At 43.4% G+C, this 17,329-nt stretch overlaps 1 protein-coding gene across 1 annotated transcript; it reads right to left on the minus strand.

Annotated features, from left to right (window-relative positions):
* Window positions 1-6,967: 6,967 nt before the first annotated feature.
* On the minus strand, window positions 6,968-15,461 carry LOC113018072 (low affinity immunoglobulin gamma Fc region receptor III-like). Its single transcript, XM_026161138.1, has 6 exons — window positions 15,431-15,461; window positions 10,855-10,890; window positions 7,735-7,995; window positions 7,410-7,655; window positions 7,144-7,335; window positions 6,968-7,083 (listed from the first exon to the last, which is right to left on the minus strand). Exons 1-6 carry the CDS (start codon window positions 15,459-15,461, stop codon window positions 6,968-6,970), a joined length of 882 nt encoding a protein of 293 aa, XP_026016923.1.
* Window positions 15,462-17,329: the final 1,868 nt, after the last annotated feature.

Raw genomic sequence — 17,329 nt, forward strand, 5'->3', positions numbered from 1 at the left:
TATCAAATTTTAAAAAAGGAAACTGACTCAGCTTCAGTTCAGAAACAGCCAGAGAAAGTGAAACAATAGTAAGTCCCTCTCCAATGATGTTACATAAGCTAATATAGTTATAACTGAAAGTCATCCCGAGTAGTCATTTGAGTCGATGGCAGTTTCAAAGGAAAGTTTATAAACATTAAAGCATTAAGCATTACTATGTGAATTAACTGAGGTAAGCAATGTATTTTGAGGTAGCTGGTATCTGGTTGATTAAATAGCCCTTTATCACAAATAAAACAATGATATTATTTTTTAACTTAAACAAAAAAGAGAAAGATAAATACTGATATTTGCTATGGCAGGTTATCAGCAGGGTACAAGGATGATATCAGTCTTGTGTGCTTCATTCTTGTAGCAAGTCTCTCTGTGTTGTAAAGAAGATCTAATACAGACTAGAGTCTTGGAGAAATGAGGGTTGAAATGTGCAGTTTCAAACTGTGCAGGTTTAAAAATGTGTAAAAATTGAGTTTTCACAGGCCTTTTTGCAGTCATGTAAAAATGTTTCAGTAGTTTGGCGAACTGCCTTTAGCTGCAATAAGTTATCCTTTTCTGTATGAAATCATCAGTCACTCAAATTATTGTGGACAAAGTTTGGTTCACTCCTATTTGCATTGTCTGAACTTTGGGTGAATTTGCTGAGGAAGATTGTGACGTTGTGTTAGCAGACACCCCAAAAAACAGCAAACTGCCAAAATCTATTGGTTAATGAAGTCCATTTAACTAACAGCACATGATTGGTACTTACATGCATCCTCAGAATTCCCATTAAAGCAGTAACTGTTTACTTAGTTTTTCACACCACAATACAATATTGTGGATTTTCCTCATGAGCTCATGCTTGGTCTGATTTTCTTTTGACTAGAAAAAAGTTTAAATCAAAAAAAACCTTAACATAATCTCATCTTTTGTTTAGGTCTACAAGAAATAGATGTGGAGCCTTACAGGAATGTTGAGCTGGAGTTTCAGGGTCCAGAAAATGGCAAACTCATCCTGCTGGCGTGGAAAAGACCTGATCTGCTATCAAATGGATACAGTGGGGCAAAAAAGTATTTAGTCAGCCACCGATTGTGCAAGTTCCCCCACTTAAAATGATGACAGAGGTCAGTAATTTGCACCAGAGGTACACTTCAACTGTGAGAGACAGAATGTGAAAAAAGAAAATCCATGAATTCACATGGTAGGATTTGTAAAGAATTTATCCGTAAATCAGAATCAGAATCAGAAAGGGGTTTATTGCCAAATGTTGAGCAGGTTTACAACATTAGGAAATTGCTGCGGTGCTTCAGTGCAAACATAGTGTCATAAATTGCGCTTAAATAGACATGAAAAAATAAAAGTAAGAATAAGAATTAAAAGTGCTACGTAGAAAGATATATGCATGAGTGCAGGTGGTGATCAGTGCCAAACATGGAATGATGCAGTGACACAGCGTAGGGTCATGTGTTAGTGGCGGGAACAGTCATATGGTTATTGTTCATGTGTCCAACAGCAGAGGGGAAGAAACTGTTCTTATGGCGAGAGGTTCTGGTGCGAATGGACCGGAGCCTCCTGCCTGAGGGGAGCAGGTCAAACAGACTGTGTCCAGGGTGAGAAGGGTCAGCTGAGATCCGAGCTGCACGCCGCAATGTCCTGGAGGTGTACAGGTCCTGCAGAGATGGGAGTCTGCAGCCAATCACCTTCTCAGCAGAGCGCACAACACGCTGCAGTCTCTGTTTGTCCCTGACAGTGGCTCCAGCGTACCACACGGTGATGGAGGAGGTGAGGATGGACTCGATGATTGCAGTGTAGAACTGCATCATCGTCCGTGTTGGCAGGTTGAATTTCTTCAGCTGCCTCAGGAAGTACATCCTCTGCTGGGCTTTCTTGATGACGGAGGTGATGGTGGGTGGCAAATAAGTATTTGGTCACCTCAAACATGGAAAATCTCTGGCTCTCACAGACCTGTAACGTCTTCTGTAAGACGCTTTTCTGTCCCCCACTCGTTACCTGTATGAATGGCACCTGTTTGAACTCATCATCTGTATAAAAGACACCTGTCCACAGCCTCAAACAGTCAGACTCCAAACTCCGCCATGGCCAAGACCAAAGAGCTCTCGAAGGACACCAGGAACAGGATTGTAGACCTGCACCAGACTGGGAAGAGTGAATCTACAATAGGCAAGCAGCTTGGTGTGAAAAAATCAACTGTGGGAGCATCCATCCATCCATCCATTCGCTTCCGCTTATCCTTTTCAGGGTCGCGGGGGGCGCTGGAGCCTATCCCAGCTGTCATAGGGCGAGAGGCAGGGTACACCTTGGACAGGTCGCCAGTCTGTCGCAGGGCCAACACACAGGGACAAACAACCATTCGCACTCACATTCATTCACACCTAGTGACAATTTGGATTATCCAATTAACCTATCCCCACAAGCTGCATGTCTTTGGACTGTGGGAGCAATCATCAGAAAATGGAAGACATACAAGACCACTGATAATCTCCCACGATCTGGGGCTCCACGCAAGATCTCATCCCGTGGGGTCAAAATGATCATGAGAACGGTGAGCAAAGATCCCAGAACCACACGGGGGGACCTGGTGAATGACCTGCAGAGAGCTGGGACCAAAGTAACAAAGGTCACCATCAGTAACACACTACAACGGCAGGGAATCAAATCCCGCAGTGCCAGACGTGTTCCGCTGCTGAAGCCAGTGCATGTCCAGGCCCGTCTGAAGTTTGCCAGAGAGCACATGGATGATACAGCAGAGGATTGGGAGAATGTCATGTGGTCAGATGAAACCAAAGTAGAACTTTTTGGTATAAACTCAACTCGTCGTGTTTGGAGGACGAAGAATACTGAGTTGCATCCCAAGAACACCATACCTACTGTGAAGCATGGGGGTGGAAACATCATGCTATGGGGCTGTTTTTCTGCCAAGGGGACAGGACGACTGATCCGTGTTAAGGACAGAATGAATGGGGCCATGTATCGTGAGATTTTGAGCCAAAACCTCCTTCCATCAGTGAGAACTTTGAAGATGAAACGAGGCTGGGTCTTCCAACATGACAATGATCCAAAACACACCGCCCGGGCAACAAAGGAGTGGCTCCGTAAGAAGCATTTGAAAGTCCTGGAGTGGCCTAGCCAGTCTCCAGACCTCAACCCCATAGAAAATCTGTGGCGGGAGTTGAAAGTCCGTGTTGCTCGGCGACAGCCCCAAAACATCACTGCTTTCGAGAAGATCTGCATGGAGGAATGGGCCAAAATACCAGCTACTGTGTGTGCAAACCTGGTAAAGACCTATAGTAAACGTTTGACCTCTGTTATTGCCAACAAAGGTTATGTTACAAAGTATTGAGTTGTATTTTGGTTATTGACCAAATACTTATTTGCCACCCTGATTTACGAATAAATTCTTTACAAATCCTACCATGTGAATTCATGGATTTTTTCTTCACATTCTGTCTCTCACAGTTGACGTGTACCTCTGGTGCAAATTACTGACCTCTGTCATCATTTTGAGGGGGGAACTTGCACAATCGGTGGCTGACTAAATACTTTTTTGCCCCACTGTATGTCTTGTTCTACCGAGATGATCTCCCACATAGAAAATTCCAGGATTTTAAGGATCAAGTGAAACTGAGAAATCCACAGATGAAAAATATGAGTGTTGTATTATCGTGGAAGACACAGGAGACAGAAGGTAAGAAACCTCTGAGATCAAGCATGAAATCAGGCTGAAGGTTAGACTACTAGGTGAGTGATCAGAGTGCAGTAGATAATGTCTGACAGCAGTTTGAAGAGGAAATGGATTCTGTTCTGTTCTTCACTCATCACCTACCTGACAGCTGACACCTCACACCTGTTTCTCATCTGCAGGTCTGACAGAAAGATTCGGAGATGGAGGGAAGAAGGAAGAGGCTGGATACAATGTCGGACAGAATGGACTGCTGATATCTCTGGGATTTTCTGCAGTTGGATTAATTGTTCTTGTTATTACTCTTCTGATGCCTAAAAAACAGGAACATCATCCCAGCTTATCCTAGTGAAGAAGATGACAACCAGGTTGTCTTGAAGTAATCACCTGGTAAGCAGCAATGAATTCTGCTTGGGTGAACTGGGACAATTATTCAGGTCAGTTCAACATCCCAAGCCTGTGTGTTCTTGTCCTTCCTGCTGCTTAGGACTGTCACGATATTCAACATATCACAATGAAGAGAATTCACTGCAAATTAATTAGCAAGAGGCCAATGAGAGAGTTGTGCTTGTGGACAGTCTTTAAACTGCTAATAAACTCAGATTGAATGATCCAAATCATCCTCAGATTACAAAGGTTCCGGTGCTCCTGGTGACCAGTCCTGTTTCTATATAATATAAAAACCAGTAGTTTGGTCTGGTCAACATGTTTGCACCAATCACGTGAACCCCGCTCTAGATCCTGTTCTGTTCTGTACTCATTACCTATCTGACACCTCACACCTGTTTCTTATCTGCAGGTCAACCAGGAGCACTTAGAGATGATTCAAAGAAACAGGAAGAAGCTGGACTCAGTGTTTTATCTGTTGGTTTCCCAATTCTCCATATATATGGCGTCGGGTTGCAAATTGTGAAGCCAACATGATAACCGTATCCAGCCAGTGATGTGGAGATACACGTTTTAGATCCACTTAAAATCAAATCACTCAAAAAGATCCTCTGGAAAAGAGTAGAATTCTTGAAACAGAGTTTATTAAACAGAGTCATATAAACAGCCAAACAGTTCATCACAATACACAGAACAGCAACACAGCATGTAGCACAGTAGGCAAACCAAATCCTGTGGGGTGACGTGAGGAGGGCTGTGCACAAGAGACGTCCTCGGAATCTAATGTATTTGGAGTGCTTTTGCAAGGAAGTGTGGACAAATATGGCAAACGTAAGATGTGCCATGAAATACTGTGATTAACTAAAACATATTTGTTTCTTTTTCATCTTTGTTACCAAGGTCTGCACCAATAAAGTGACCCTATCTCTCAACTGCCACCTTAATGTGGTGGAGGGATTTGTGAACTCAGATGTTGCTGGGAGCTGAGCTATCTGGAGGCTTCAGCTCCTGGTAGGTTCTCCTGAGACAAACTGGTCTCAGGTGGTGAACTAGACTAAGAGCAGTTCACATGAACTGTATTTACTATTCACACACTGCTAAACACACTGCTGCTATTCTTTTGCTCTTGAATGAATTGAAAAACATGCTTCAGGAAATAATTGTTTTGATAATAGTTCATCTTTGATTTAGTAAAAAGATTAAAGTGAAAAGTGTTTATTGCTAATTTGAGCTCTCAGAAATGGAATTAAAACCAGAAAATCATCATTAAAACCATGTCATCATGATTTTTATTTGTTGTTTTTATATATTTATTACAGCTGGCAGCAGAAATCCTGAAAATATAACATCGAGTTTAAAACTGTATTTTCAAGATTCATTGTACCGTCTGGAAACACTGTGGATATAAATGTTAGTGCAATGACAGTAACACATTTGAGGACATGAAGTGTTATAAGTTGAGCATTAAAGTTGAACTCCTTTTAACACCTTTTCCTGATAACTCTAAACTATCCACTAATAAAGGAAGCACTGAGGAGAAATCAGCATCCACAGAGACAAAGATCACTGAGTGTGTCACAAATGGATTAACATAAGCTTTACTGTAGAATTGTTGTGGGGTAAATCTGCAGGAGGACAAATGTGGATAAGTTCTAACAAATGAAACAGCTGGGGCATTGTGGCTCTATGGAGGTCAAAGGTCAACACTGTGAGGTTGCCCTTCTAAAAAGAACAGCCATTTCTGCTCTTGTGATTAATAAGCCCAGAGAGCTTTGAAAGAGAAACTTAAAAACAGCATAAACTCGCAATCACATGAACTCTAATACGTCTGCAGTTGACTCATAGACAGTCCAGCCTTTGTAGTTTGGATGAGTCAGTTTCTCAGAAGCACCAGATTATTTCTATATTTCATAAACTTTGAACTGATAAGCTTCTTGTTCAGTCCTGGATATATCTAAATCTGTCTTGCCTACGCACAGGAGGGAATACATCCATTCATTTTCTTTAAAAGCAATCGAGCTTGATCAATAATTGAGGATCTAAACACATTTTTTTCTTTTTATGATAGTTTGAGAAAGAAACCTTGTGACTTCACACCTGAAAACTGTTAATAACAAACATTTAGAGGAAATCCAGGGAGCTGAGAGTCAGTGAATTGTAAAGAGTGCTAAAACATCACGAGGTCGGTATTTAAGATATAATTACTAAAAACACAGGGAAACAAGAACACCACCCCAGTCATCTCTGATAAGTATGAAATTGCACGTTCAGCAGGAACCTTAGAACATTTATTCCTTCATTATTTGATCATTTCTACCTCAGACAAGCTCATCTCTGATCCAGTCCTTCAAATTTAAAAGATAAACTTGTTCAACTTTGGTCTCTATCCCTGTCTGAGGACTGTGTCTGTGATTCAGGTTGTTTCCACTGATTCAGTAGAAGTAACTAAAAAAGGAGGAGAAGCAGACAGTCATCACCTTCAGAGCTGGAACACAGTTCAACATCAGGTACATCAGCTACACAGAGAAGTGTTGCACAAGAGTCTGCAGGCTGTGATGTACATGAGTCTGTATAAAAACATACATACGAGGAAGCAGACAGGAGCCTGTGTGGGTTCACTACCACAGTCTAAAGATACGAATGTCATGTTAACTGCTTACATGTACTTCTGCTGTTCTCGATCAAGCCTGCATATCTTCCCTCTCACTGACACTAACACAAAACTTAAAAACTACAAAAATGTGAAAAAGCAACACCAGGATGTCAACAAGGAAAACCTTTATTCATAAAGTTCACATGAGCAAAGCCAGGTGTTATGATATCGCATGTAATTCAGTCACAGTGAACATCAGATGGAGCATGAGCTTAGAACTGATGCTCAGAGGTCACCGCCCCAATATCGTCATAGTCCTCACACAATCTCTGCTCAGCATTGGTTGCTGTTGCCATGGGGATAGTGGGGTCATTTTCTGTAACATGAGCTCAACAGAGAAATAATACAAAAGCAATCATAAATGATAATGATAAATTATCGAGGAGACACAGGTTGTTACCTTTGGCTCTGAGTCGATATAGAGACACCACGATGAAAGTGGAGATGAAGTATGGACAGAACACCACCACGTGACAGACTACTCTGATCACAAGATGGAGGGTGGTAGAGTAAGGGGACAAAGCAGAGGTAGGTGGCATATTTGTAGAAGTGGTGGGCGAGGTTGTGGTTGTAGGTCTCCCTGCAGAGAGAACCCCACCTGTTCAGTTAATATGTGGATGAAGTAAGAGGTGAAATCAGAGTGAAGCTCCTCACCTGTGACAGTGATCCAGCTGGATGGAGACTCTCCATGACCGCTGATGTCACACTTGTAGAGGCCTTCATCAGACCTGGAAACATGCTGGATGGTCATGTGACCTGTAGGCTGCTTCCTGATGAGGGAGCCATCTTTATAGAAAGCAGCTGGGAGGTTGGAGGGAGTGGTCTTTGTTTTACAGAGCAGAGTGACGTCATCTCCCTCCATCACAGGGAGGACAGGACTCTGCAGGATCACTGATCCACCTCAACACAGAGACAAACTACAGCATTTCATCCATTTACACACAGCTTCATCAACACTAACTCCACACACTCAGCTTACCAGTGACTGTCAGGTTAACCATGTTACTGATGGGACCCTCTCTGGACTCACACCAGTAAACTCCACTGTCATGAAGCATCATAGCGATGTTACAGGAAGAACCTGCTGGTTTTCCCCACCCATCTCCACACTGAGTGATGTTTCCTACGTTTGTGTTTCTCCTCAGAGTCCATCCAGCAGAGCTGTCGTCCTCCTCACAGCTCAGAGACACAAAGTTTCTTTTAAAGAACTGAGAGCTGCTGGGACTCACAGTCAGACGAGCTGTGAGGGTTACAATGCAAAACCGATTACTCTTTTTATTGTTATTGAAACTAACATAATTACAAACCCATACATTAAAAAAACCTTTCAAAATTACTAAACCTGAAACTGATTCATTTGATTGTTTTTCTGACAGCTAGTGTAAAGTTGACAAAATTTCAACAGATGACGAGCAGGTACTTCAATTTGTGAGGAATGATGTCTCAAACTAAAGATGTGACAAAGAGACACAGAAATGGGACAAATTTCATCAACAACATCCTGTTTTAGAGGTAGAAGGTAGAAGAACACTTCTCCAACTCCAACCCCGACGCATGTGGCAAGGACTCCAGACCATTACAGACTACAGGACCACCAAACCCTCCCCCGCATCCTCTGATGTCTCCTTCCTCAACGAGCTCAACAACTTTTATGCTCGCTTTGAGCGAGGGAACCCCACAACCACAACCAAAGCAGACATGACGCCAGACCACCAACCTCTGACTCTCTCCCCCACCGATGTAGGAGCGGTGCTGAGCAGGATCAATGTCCACAAGGCTGCAGGTCCTGATGGCATCCCCGGGCGTGTTCTCAGAGCGTGTTCTGGGGAGCTTGCAGGAGTGCTCACAGACATATTCAATCTGTCTTTGGCCCACGCTGTGGTACCGGCCTGCTTCAAATCCACCTCCATCGTCCCGATACCCAAAAACTCCAACCCATCTTGCCTCAACAACTACCGCCCAGTAGCACTCACCCCCATCATCACTAAGTGCTTAGAGCAGCTGGTCCTAGCACACTTCAAATCCTGTCTCCCCCCCACCCTGGACCCCCACCAATTCGCATACCGCCAGAACAGGAGCACAGAGGATGCAGTCTCCATCGCACTGCACTCTGTCCTCTCACACCTGGACAACAACAACACCTACGCCAGAATGCTGTTTATAGACTTCAGTTCAGCATTCAATACAATCCACCCCTCACAACTCATCAGGAAACTGACAGACCTGGGCATCAGTTCCCTCATCTGCAAATGGTTACTGGACTTCCTGACCAACCGCCCCCAACATGTCCGGCTGGATAACCACTGCTCATCTACCATCACAATGAACACCGGTGTACCACAAGGCTGTGTGATGAGCCCTTTCCTCTACTCCCTCTTCACCCACGACTGCAGACCTGCTGATGGTTCTAACACCATCATTAAGTTTGCAGATGACACCACGGTGATTGGTCTCATCAGTGACAACGATGAGGCCGCCTACAGGGAGGAGGTGGATCGTCTGGCTGAGTGGTGCGACACAAACAACCTGCTGCTTAACACCGAGAAGACCAAGGAGCTCATCGTGGACTACAGGAGGAATGCTGACCCACATCCACCCATCCACATTAAGGGGACGGCTGTGGAGCGTGTGAGCAGCTTCAAGTTCCTAGGAGTCCACATCTCCGAGGATCTCACCTGGACGACCAACTGCTCCAAGCTGGTCAAGAAGGCTCACCAGCGCCTCTTCTTCTTGAGGACTCTGAGGAAGAACCACCTGTCCTCAGACATCCTGGTGAACTTCTATCGTTGCACCATCGAGAGCATCCTGACCAACTGTATAACAGTCTGGTACGGGAACTGCTCTGCCTCGGACCGGAAGGCGTTACAGAAGGTCGTGAAAACTGCCCAGCGCATCGCCGGAGCACCACTTCCTGCCATAAAAGACATCTACAGGAAGCGGTGTCTGAAAAGGGCTGGGAAAATCATCAAAGACCCCAGTCACCCATCACATGGACTCTTCACCCTCCTGCCCTCTGGGAGGCGCCACAGGAGCCTCCGGACTAAGACCACCAGGTACCGGAACAGCTTCTTCCCCACAGCTGTCAGACTCCTGAACTCTGCCTCCTGACATCTGACCCACGTTAACATATGGACTGAACATACACACACCCACAATGGACAACTGTACCCTCAAACACACAATAATAACATGGACTGAACCACCACTCACAACCACTAGCACTTTATATAGCCTCTGTAGAAACTATCTACACCCTCACTTATCTTAACTGCACTACTGTATAGCTCCGTGTAAATAATCATTCTGTACATTCAATAATCTTTAATCCTACAACTGTTTACAACTTGCATAGTTCCCATTTCTGTATAGCTGTATATCTCAGATTTCTGTAAAGTTATTTATTTCATATTCTGTATAGTTTTTCATATTTATATCCTGTTCATAGCCTGTACATAGCTTGTACTCACTACAGCCTGTACATACTTAGTTATAGAATATTCACAACATACTTCATACCGTGTACATTATAACATACCATAATAGACCCATTTCTGTAATATACTTACATATCTATATTATTGCTAATATATATTGTAATATATCTATATCACTAAAGCACTTCTGGATGGATGCAAACTGCATTTCGTTGCCCTGTACCTGTGCATGTGCAATGACAATAAAGTTGAATTCTATTCTATTCTATTCTATTCTGTTTTAGAAAGTCTGCTGGAATTGTCTCTACAAATGCTGCTATTATTTATTTATTTATACATCTATCTATCTATGGCAGCACAGTAGTTTGCACTGTTGCTTCAAACCAAGAAAGTACTTAATTCAAATCCACCATCTAGCCGCAACCTTTCTTTGTGGAGTTGTACATTCTCCCAGTGTTTGTCTCAGTTTTCTGTGGGTCACACAACCAAAAGACATGCAGTTAAGTAATGATTCTATATTTCTCATAGAGATAGACAACCATCCTCACCTGTGTTTTAGCCTTGTGACCTGCGTCTCGCCCTATGGTAGCATGAATGCTTCGGTCCTGATGGGAAACATCACTAAACATTTAAAGCATTTAAACAGACAGAAGAAGGTTACTGACCTTGGTGTGTTGTGCAGCTCAGCAGTGAGATCAGAACTAAAGAGAAAAGGTTGGTTTGAGTTTTCACAAATCAGTTCTTCATCAATGAGTCAGTCAAGTGATTAGTCATATTTTCTTCTGTACTACTGTGCCCGATAAAGAGATGAGATTCTTTGGTGTTAGTGTTGATTAAAATGTTCCTCTAAAGTCTGATTTATGCTTCATGTCAAAATGTAAAAATTGTGATTTGTCAAATACGATGACTGCAATCAGACATGAATCACGTCCACAGACCTAAACACAGAACACTGACTGAAATAAACTCTACATAAAACATGTTTATTTTCAAGATTAGACAAAGTCTTTAACTTAAATTATTTTTATAACAGTGTGTCAGAGATCAGTGATTGTAGTCTTGCTGTGGAGTGCGTGTGGAGGACCCAGGTGCGGACACAGGCGAGTAGACAGAATTAATTCCAACAAAAGGCGAGCTTTTATTTTGACTGATACACATGGAACATATATCAAGGCAAAAAAACAAACTAGAGAAACTACTAGACTGTGAAACTTCAGCTTGAAAACTATGAATCAACAAACATTATGATGACTATGTGTAACTATGACGACTTAATGGAAGATACACAGGCAACATGATGAGGAACAAATGGAGACACACAGAATAAATACACAGGAGGTGACGAGGGGACTGAAAACACATGGGGACACAGCTGATACAAATTGGGAGGATGACACCACAGGGGAAAGTGAAACTAAAACAACAGCTGTGTCGATTATGTCACAGCGACGTGACGGAGGGTGTCCCAATTCAAAGTGTGCTACAAATACGGTTGACAAAGGTGCCCTTCATTTCCCCAAATTTGAAGGCTGGGTCCAGTGTAGACTTCGTTTCCCCACATATCCCACAATTCATAGTGCGGTGGTGGGTGTGGATATTTTTTCCGAAAAAAAAAAAAACGGCGGATGGCTGAAGCGGGGCAGCCAAAGAGTAAACTTTCCAAATTAAGTACTGAATATTATGTCACTCATGTATGTGCTAATGTGTAATAATGAAGAACATTAAAACATTACTGTTGGCCACATGTTGGCAAAGTTATGTGACGTTAGTGACGTTAGAACTTTTCAACAGGAACAGGAACAGTGTCAGAGGAGGCTACCCCCCCCCCCCCCCCCCCCGTCCCCTTCTGGCTGCCTCTGCCTCAATTTTATCCCACAACTTAGACATTCACATTACTCACTCACACTCTCATTACACATACATATAGGATCTTGGGGGTGGGCACGATACACGGAGTCCAAAGTACCATCAGGGTGTACACCCCACCCCTGGCATCGTTGCCCACCTCTCAATTTTAAATACACGTAGACATTGAGGGCTAGCAGGAGGGACCATGCGCTTACCTGCTGCTCTCTGGCAGGTAGCTCCAAGCCCTCCTGGGTTTTAAATGCACCTTAGAACACACATGCATCAACATTACAATGAGCGGGTGGAGGGAGGTTCGGAGTCTTCTCTCACCCCCGTTCTCTGCGACCTGCTGGAGCAGGGGGGCTAGGACTAGGAGGAGGAGTTGGCCGTCCGACTGCGGTCTGGAGTGTGGAGCCTTCCTGCTGCTGCGGAGTCGGGGCGGTCTGCCTCCCCCCACCGCAGGGAAAAGGGAAACACCACCTGGGTCTGGGTGCAGTTCCCCCCTCCAGGGGCGGGGGCACCTAGACCCGGTTTGTAGAGTATGCTTGGGGAGTGTGATCGTGTGTACAACGTCTCTTTATGTATGTCTCCACGTTGGTTGAGTGTGGAGTAAGTGCATATGAGAGCATGAGGGTGGGAATGGATGTTTGTATCTGTGTGTGCCTGTATGTCTGTGTCTATATGTCAGGTTGGGTGTCAGGCGCCACCTCTCTGGGGACATCTCAGGCCCTCCAAGGTTTGGAGGCCTATCTCCCCCTACCACCACTTCCCCTGCCAGTGGCGGACCCCCTCAGACATCGGTGCGTTGGTGGTTCTTTGTGTCCGGGGATGGGCGTCCAGGTACACACCGGCTCACTCCTTGGTGGCTGCTTATCGGGGCCTGGAGCCTGGGGCTCGCTCGGGCCACTTCGGAGGTGGGGTGCCCCCGGCCTCTCGGCCTGGGGCTCGGTCACTCAGGCGCAGCTGGCTGCCGGCGGAGCTCACGGGCGCGTCACTGCAACTCCCCCTGGCTTCTGCTCCGCGGCTGCTGAGTGAGCCCTCATCTGGGACTCTCCTCAGCTCTTTCCGGGACAGTGGCGCAGCTGCCCCTCTGTTGGTCTTCCTTGGTCTCTTGTGTTCTGGGGGCCTCTGGATGTCTGGAGTTTTGATCTCCTCCACACCTGCTTCACGCCCTGGAGGACGGGGCTGTGGCCCCCCCACACCCTCTAGCAGATTATTACATGAAGGAACCTTTTAAAAAAACAAAAAACAAGCGCGTCCATGCTCACAGGTGTACACACGGGTGATCACACCCACAAACTACACCCTTTTTGGCTCCTACCTCAAAGCACACTGTGTTCTGTTGATCTTATGTGCTGCACAATAATGTTTAACATTTAGTATTTACTGTCATATTCCCATATCATTGTGATGTTGTTTATTCTATTACTCTTGTTCTCTTCTGCTTGCTTTCTTTTTTCTTTCTCAGCAGGTGACCCAGGTGATTGATATATGCATTTTTTTTCTCTGCCCGTTCTGTTGGTTTTTGTCTTTTGCCCTTCTCCCCCGTCCCTCTTCTCAGCTGTTTCTCTTTCCCTCTTTCTTTCTCCCCTTCTTTCCCCCAGTCAAGTCTGTCCCGTATTCAGTAAGTGAAAATAAAATAAACAATAAAAGGTGAATCAAATGGACCATTACGGCAAGGCTGGGATGGTCAGTTTGGTAAAGTAAATCCGTTGGGCATCTTTCTTTGCCTTTAGACAACAATTCTGATGGCAAAAGAGCCAAACGGGACAGGCAAAAAAAAAAAAAAAAAAAAAAAAAAAAAAAAAAGAACTTTAAGTGTCCGCTTGGTTTTAAAGCCTTTACTTTAAAATATACGCCGTTCAATGGTTGACATTAATCATACAGAGAATGTGATGATTTTATGGATAATTAAAGTCAGTCATATATCCACAAACACAACAGGCTGAAAGTCAGTGATGCTGCTCGGTTTGCAGTCCTGAATATCACGGCACAAGCAGGATTCACTGCACTGTTAATGTTAGCTATGTTATATTGCTGCCTCTGTTCGGTGGTGTCGAGCCAAACGGACTTTAATGTGTGTTTGAACGAGCTGACGGTTCACTCGTTAAGCTGAAAGAAAGATGCTTTAATCACAGAATCACACATGTGTCCACTGTACCATCTGGTACGTCAACCAGATGTGGGCCAGGTCTGGCAATGATGGCACTATTTGTATTCCTATTTTAGTTAGAAGACCCAAATGCCATGTTGCAATACTATACTGCTATGGTAGCCAATGTTTCAAATGCAGGTGTGACAGATTTGTGAGTATACACTTTATCCAAAACCTAGTGAGGGTTTCCTTATGCTTTCCACTGCGGTAGCTCAAGAGGTAGAGCAGGTCAACTACTCCTTGGAAGTTTAGTGGTTCGATCCCTGCCTTCTCCGTTCTGCATGCCAAGAGTGTGAATGTGTATAAATGTAGTTAGGAAGCACTCAGTTTAGAGAAAGTGTGTGGTTGGGTGAATGTGGCATGTTGTATAGAGTACTTTGAGAAATCCAGGAGAGTAGAAAAGTGCCACATAAGAATCAGTCCATTCACTTTCTGAATGGAGTTTTGTCATGTTACATTTGCACTATTATGTTCCAGCACATATTGTTATTACATGGTTTGATTAAGGTACACATTAGGCTGACATCTAGGGCCAGAGCTGAAACTGTTCTGGGCCAGCACAGGACCAGTGTGTCTGCAACTGGCCTTATGCTAGCCCATGTGTGGGCCACCTCCTGCAAAACCAGATCTGGGCCACCAAAGGGCCGTCATTCTTTGCGGTATGTGGGCCATGTGTAAGCACATTGTGTGGGCCAGATCTGGGCCATACCAATTTTGCTATGTGGGTTACATTTACCTTTGTGTTACAGATTATTATTTAGATTAGATGTATTATTAATGATGGCTGTTTATGTTGTATGTAGACAATTAATTTGTCTGCTTCTGAGTAATCAATCAAGCAGAGCTTAAACATTGTTATCTTAATCTGGGAAGGGAGGAAGTTTTGGATTATTTTTAAACAAGCAAGATTTTTCATTTTTGTTCATATCTTTCTGCTTTGTTTTCATACTGTAGAGATTTTGTATGTACTGTCTAAAAGACACAGAAAGTATTTTCACTATACTGTTCGGTTTTTAAAAATAACTAAATTGCTAAACTCAGTTTTTCACAACCTGTTTTTTGTGGTAAGACGCTCAGACTTCCTCTTCACAGCCGAAATGTGTCTTCTTTGTGTTTTAAAGTTGCTTTAAATTCTGGTTCACTTGTCTTTTATGTCATTTTCTTTCATTGGTCATCGATCAGCCACCAAAACTGTTAAAACAAAAGCTTTAGGTAACTTAACAAGGCTTTTTACTTACTCAACAGACATTGCAGAGATGTTCCCTCCATCGTTCCTCTCGGTGATGTGAGCCCTTTTCATTTACAGTCTGAGGACATGAGAAAATTAATCCCCGCCCTGTTGCTCTGCGTGGTTTTCAGTTGTTGTAGTTGTTTTTTTCTTTCAGCCTATTCTGATATAGGTGGGTGGAAAAAAATGAAAATGGAAAATTATGTTTTTTAACAAGACAGTAAATGATGAAAGGATTGGTGTTTGCACTGCAAAATGTCTGAATGGTAAAACTGCTGTAAGCTTTTAATTTTTTTATCTTTAAACAAGAGAAAGTATTTTTTTAAAAATCAATGCTGTTAAAATATGTGAAATTCAGTTCAATCAAATTTTAGTGATATTGCAGCAAATCACAACAAAAGTCATCTCAAGGCACTTAACATTTTAATCCTAGAAAATAACAGTCAGATGACACCCTGCACCCCCCACGCCACCCCCAGCGGTTGGGTTGCAAATTTTGAAGCCAACATGATAACATTATCACACCAGTGCGGTGTGGGTCCAGCTTTTCAGATCTAATTAAAATCAAATCTCTCAAAAAGATCCTTTGGAAAAGAATACCATTGTTAGAACAGAGTTCATCAAACTGTGTCATATGAAGAGCAGAACAGTGCATTTTACAGCAACATGACATAGAAAGCGAGCAAAGCGAAGCAAACCCCAGGGTGAAGAGCCTTAAAGCACAAACAGCAAAGACACACAAAATGACAGACTAGAAAAAAAAAGCTTGGGGCATTTCAGACCCTCTTTTATATACAGTTATGTGAGAAAAAGTTAGGACACCCTACCCGCTAATAACTAGCATTGGCCCCTTTGGCTGTTATAATTTCAGTGAGACACCTTTTACCAGTCTCTGACATCGATCAGAAGAACGTTTTCCCCACTCCTCAATGCAGAATTCTTTCAGCAGTTATATTATTTGGATCCCTCAGTATCATTAAAATTGATATTAAATATCCATATGTCCAAATATATTTTAAAATACAAACACTTCCATAGGGTGTCCTAATTTTCTCACATGACTGTACATAACTTTCTGGAACTACCCCATAACTTCCTGAGCACCAGTCTTACATCCATCATTTTGAAATTTGACAAATCCAATTTTTTTGTCTTGTTGTTCACACTACAAATAAAATGTGACAGCAAATGCGCTCTAGTGTGAACCCTCAAAGCGGCCCGCATGCGCAAAAGAAGACATCACACACGATGCCTGACATCCACCATCTGATGGAGCATGAGCTTAGAACTGATGTTCAGTGGTCAGTGCCACAGTCTCATCACAGTCATCACACAGTCTCTGCCTCACCACTGATTGCTGTTGCCAAGGAGATGGTGGGGTCATTTCCTGCAAAATTAGGTCATAAGACATTTTTAAATGACACAAAATAGTCAAAATTTTGGTTCGAAGAAAGATGTCACTTGAGAGTCTGCAGGCTATGATGTGGACGAGGCAGCAGATGGGTGCCTGTGTGGGTTTAATACCACACTCTAAGTCTGTGAAGGTTCTCAGTCATCCAGGTCATTGTAGTCAAAGGAGCTTGCAAAGAAAAGCGTCTGGACTGGAAGTAACTTAAAGAAGTCCAGACGCTTTTCTTTGCAAGCTCCTTTGACCACACTCTAAGGATACGCATGTGAAATACATAATTTCCCCTAGGCAGGCACGTGCAGGGGGGGCTAGAGGGGCTTTAGCACCCGCCCCTTTCCTGATGGGTGCCCAAAGTGCCCTTTTGTTGAGGCAACTTTTTAAAAAAATATATATATATATTTTTTTTATATATGTGTGTGCGTGCGGAGTCCTGTCTGTGCCCCTCAACAATAATATTTAACTATTAATCACAGTTTTGCTAAATAAAAGGATCTGGCTTGC

This window comes from Astatotilapia calliptera, unplaced genomic scaffold (genome assembly GCF_900246225.1).
Source record: "Astatotilapia calliptera unplaced genomic scaffold, fAstCal1.2 U_scaffold_4, whole genome shotgun sequence".
Lineage (NCBI taxonomy): Eukaryota > Metazoa > Chordata > Actinopteri > Cichliformes > Cichlidae > Astatotilapia > Astatotilapia calliptera.

What these genes read in the sequence shown, in the direction of transcription:
- LOC113018072 (XM_026161138.1), bottom strand. Translation starts at nt 15,461, where the DNA reads ATGGAGGGAACATCTCTGCAATGTCTGTTGA. An exon ending in CAGCTGGATCACTGTCACAG is followed by an intron (nt 7,336 to 7,409) that starts GTGAGGAGCTTC and finishes TTCTCTCTGCAG; the next exon opens with GGAGACCTACAACCACAACC. An exon ending in AGCCAAAGGTAACAACCTGT is followed by an intron (nt 7,084 to 7,143) that starts GTCTCCTCGATA and finishes TTCTCTGTTGAG; the next exon opens with CTCATGTTACAGAAAATGAC.